The following is a 2,971-nucleotide window of genomic DNA, read 5'->3' as shown; positions in this document are numbered from 1 at the left end:
GCTTGTGGTGTATTGTTCGGGCTGTTGGCCATGCCCAGGTTTACCACCGACACATTTGCATTGTAGGTGTGGTATCATTACAGCGTCTACAATGTTAGATTTTGTTGGTACTGTTTCTTTTGCCAGTTTGCGCCATTCGGGCCTCGACAGATGTACTTGGTTTCTGGTCGGTTCTTTTGTTTGTATCCCCTTCATGCTAGATTATAAGTCGATAATACCCTAAAAAGAAGATTATGAGTCGATAAAAAGGGCCCTTTATCTAAGACAAACAGATTTTGTATTATTATTTCCATAGAAACACCAAAATAGAACAATTACAGAAAGCACGGCACAATCAGGTATGGTCTATTTCAAAAGCTATGGTCATGCGAGTGAAAAGTGGGTAATCTAAAGCTTTAACTGTTGGATCTGATCACCAGTGCTGAAGCAGCATATAAACATATATCCATACCCTTCAGGTAACTGAAGGATGGTGGTGCATGACCCCAGCTGTTCTGAATCATATTATCTGGTATAACTCGGGTATCTTCGAAAGGTTTCGTAGTGTCCCTGCTTCATTTCCGGGGTTCGAAGTCATCGTCAACGTCATATGCAGGGTTGCATAAGCATCTAAATAGCCTGCCAATTCCCTGTACAACAACATTTTTTGAACTTATGTCACCAAACATATTTGAATGTGTAACGTACACATATGTTTGTGTGATTGTTGAAAAATTGCCTGAGTAAGCGCAGGAGTCCGATATGTTACTGTCCGTGATGCCTCCTCGTCTGAACTTTCATCTGAGCTGCTGTCATCATCGAGAATGGTTGGCTTTGATGGCCCTGGTAATGCCTCCTTTTCCCTCTATTCTCATTCCAGTTGATCAAAGATGGAATTTATGAAATATACTCAATTCAGGTTTGTTTACATACACAAATAGCACATGAATTGTCGGAAAGAAAACGTGAAACAATGTACCTGAAATATTTTTCCTAGATTTCTCAAGGCCATTGCACGGGCCTTGAGATCCTCTTTCTTGACATTATTTTCATGCAGCACCTGAGAAGAAGTCAAAAACTTGTCAAATCATATTGTTGTACTAGTAGCAGATTAATATGGGAGTATTTCAGTAAAGAAGACGCACATACCATTTCACAGACATGTAAGAGCGTGACTTCAATATCCACAACGTTGAGCTTCCAAATTGAACTCATCATCAGGTCCTTGTTCATTCTCATCTGCATGTCGACGTCCTTCTCGGTGGCAGCGCCGCCGTCCTTGGCACTCTGCCGGCACGCCTCCTCTTGCAGCTGCAGCAGCTGCAGAGCTCCTGCATTGTTCTTTTCGCCCCTTAATCAGTCGGCAACTTCAACCATCACAACCATGGCAAGAATTGGGGAAGTTTTCACCTTTCGCTGCCGTGATCTGTGACCTCCAGAGGTGGCCCTTGTTCCTCACCCACTCGGTCAGGAATGGAACTCCCAGGTACATGGCCTTCTTGCCGAGCTCCTTGGCGGCTTGTCGAGAATAAACGTATCCGATGGTGCGACGAATGTCCAGTGCGTATGCTGTGAGCAGCAAAGCATTTCACAAAGATTCAGATGAAACCCATCAAGAGAAGAACACAACTGTAGTTTGTAGGGATCATCATACTGACAAGTGCTGGAAAGCCTTTTCGCCTCAGATTCGGCACGATGAGCGAATCCCTCCGTGTCACCACTCACATACCGCGAGAGGAACTTGTTGAGGAATCTAGCTAGCTTCTCTTCTCGTTCCCTTTGTACACCCTTCACCACAGCAGTGTTTTTCAGAGTGGGGATAACAAATGGTTTGGGCATAACAATGGGCGTCTACCACAGATATGTAGTACGTATGTGCCTACCTTGAGCCTGTCCTGGAGCTTCTCGGCGCTGCCGTTGTCGCCACTGGCCATCTCCGAGGAAGCCATTGTTGCCATTGCAAGATGTCCAATGTAGTCCTCGAACAGCTCGCTCCCGAACAGGAGGGTGAAGACCAGAGCACCATCTAGAATGTTGTCCCTGAAAAGCAGAAAAATGTTGTCAGAGTGAAGCATGAATTGCTGCTTCTGAGCTGAGTTTCATCTGGGATGGCATCAACTGGGGCAGGGCAGGCACCTGGATATGCTAGTCTTGCCATAGCCGTCGTAGGCCTTTCTCTGCAAAGGGTCGCTCAGGACCTGGTAGGCCTCTCCAAGAGCCTGCATATATAGCACCATAACAACAAGAAACTCAACACCCACCCACCAAAGGAATCAAACCAACCGATCCTGCTACAATATCGAGTTGAGTTGAGCCAGCCGTGGTAAGGACCTGAAACTTGTCGGACGCCTGCGGATCGTCGGGGTTTTTGTCAGGATGCACCTGCCTCGCCTGAAGACAAAGACAGGAAACGAAACCTCCAAATCAGCAAGCTAGCGAAAAGCGACAGCAATGTGCTAGGCAGACAGCAAAAAGGGGGACCTTGATGTAGTAGGCCTTGCGGATCTCGTCATCCGAGGCGGCGGGGCTGACGCCGAGCGCGTCGTAGTACTCGGTCTCCTTCGCCATGGCGGCCGCCGCTCCCTGTCAAAGAACACCCCCGGAACGAAACAGGAGACCACCAGAGCAGGGCATGGAAGTGGTGGTCTGGTGGAGGAAGAAGAGTAAAGGAGAGCCGCATCATCACCATTCATTGCGCAACGAGGTGGGGAGCCACCCCCCACAGGCCACCGGGCCATCTTTTATCTTTCCAGTGACGCACAGCGCGGCGCGGCCGGGGGAGCATTAAACAAATCGCCGGGCGGCCTAGTGGTGGTGGAATGGAACGCGGCCCTGCATTTTTATTTCTCCAGATGTCCTCCTTTCTCCGGGGAGCAGCGGATCAAGAGTTCATTCTACTCTTTATTATTCATGTGTCTTTGCCTGCGTCCCCCTTTAGACCAGAACTTATTTGCAAATGAAGGCTTTTATTTACATACCGATTGTAGCTGTG

At 47.9% G+C, this 2,971-nt stretch overlaps 1 protein-coding gene across 1 annotated transcript; it reads right to left on the bottom strand.

The window, feature by feature from the left end:
• Window positions 1-260: 260 nt before the first annotated feature.
• On the bottom strand, window positions 261-2,724 carry LOC123165474 (chaperone protein dnaJ 10). The gene is made up of 10 exons (XM_044583125.1): window positions 2,461-2,724; window positions 2,311-2,370; window positions 2,116-2,198; window positions 1,863-2,019; window positions 1,638-1,767; window positions 1,390-1,548; window positions 1,129-1,310; window positions 959-1,039; window positions 719-844; window positions 261-629 (listed from the first exon to the last, which is right to left on the bottom strand). The coding sequence occupies exons 1-10, from the start codon at window positions 2,545-2,547 to the stop codon at window positions 555-557; spliced, it is 1,140 nt and encodes a 379-aa protein (XP_044439060.1). The 5' UTR covers window positions 2,548-2,724; the 3' UTR covers window positions 261-554.
• Between the last annotated feature and the right edge of the window lie 247 nt (window positions 2,725-2,971).

This window comes from Triticum aestivum, chromosome 7D (assembly GCF_018294505.1).
Source record: "Triticum aestivum cultivar Chinese Spring chromosome 7D, IWGSC CS RefSeq v2.1, whole genome shotgun sequence".
NCBI classification, from domain to species: domain Eukaryota; kingdom Viridiplantae; phylum Streptophyta; class Magnoliopsida; order Poales; family Poaceae; genus Triticum; species Triticum aestivum.
The sequence above is the reverse complement of the archived record's forward strand: the minus strand, read 5'-3'. Positions and strand labels throughout refer to the sequence as shown.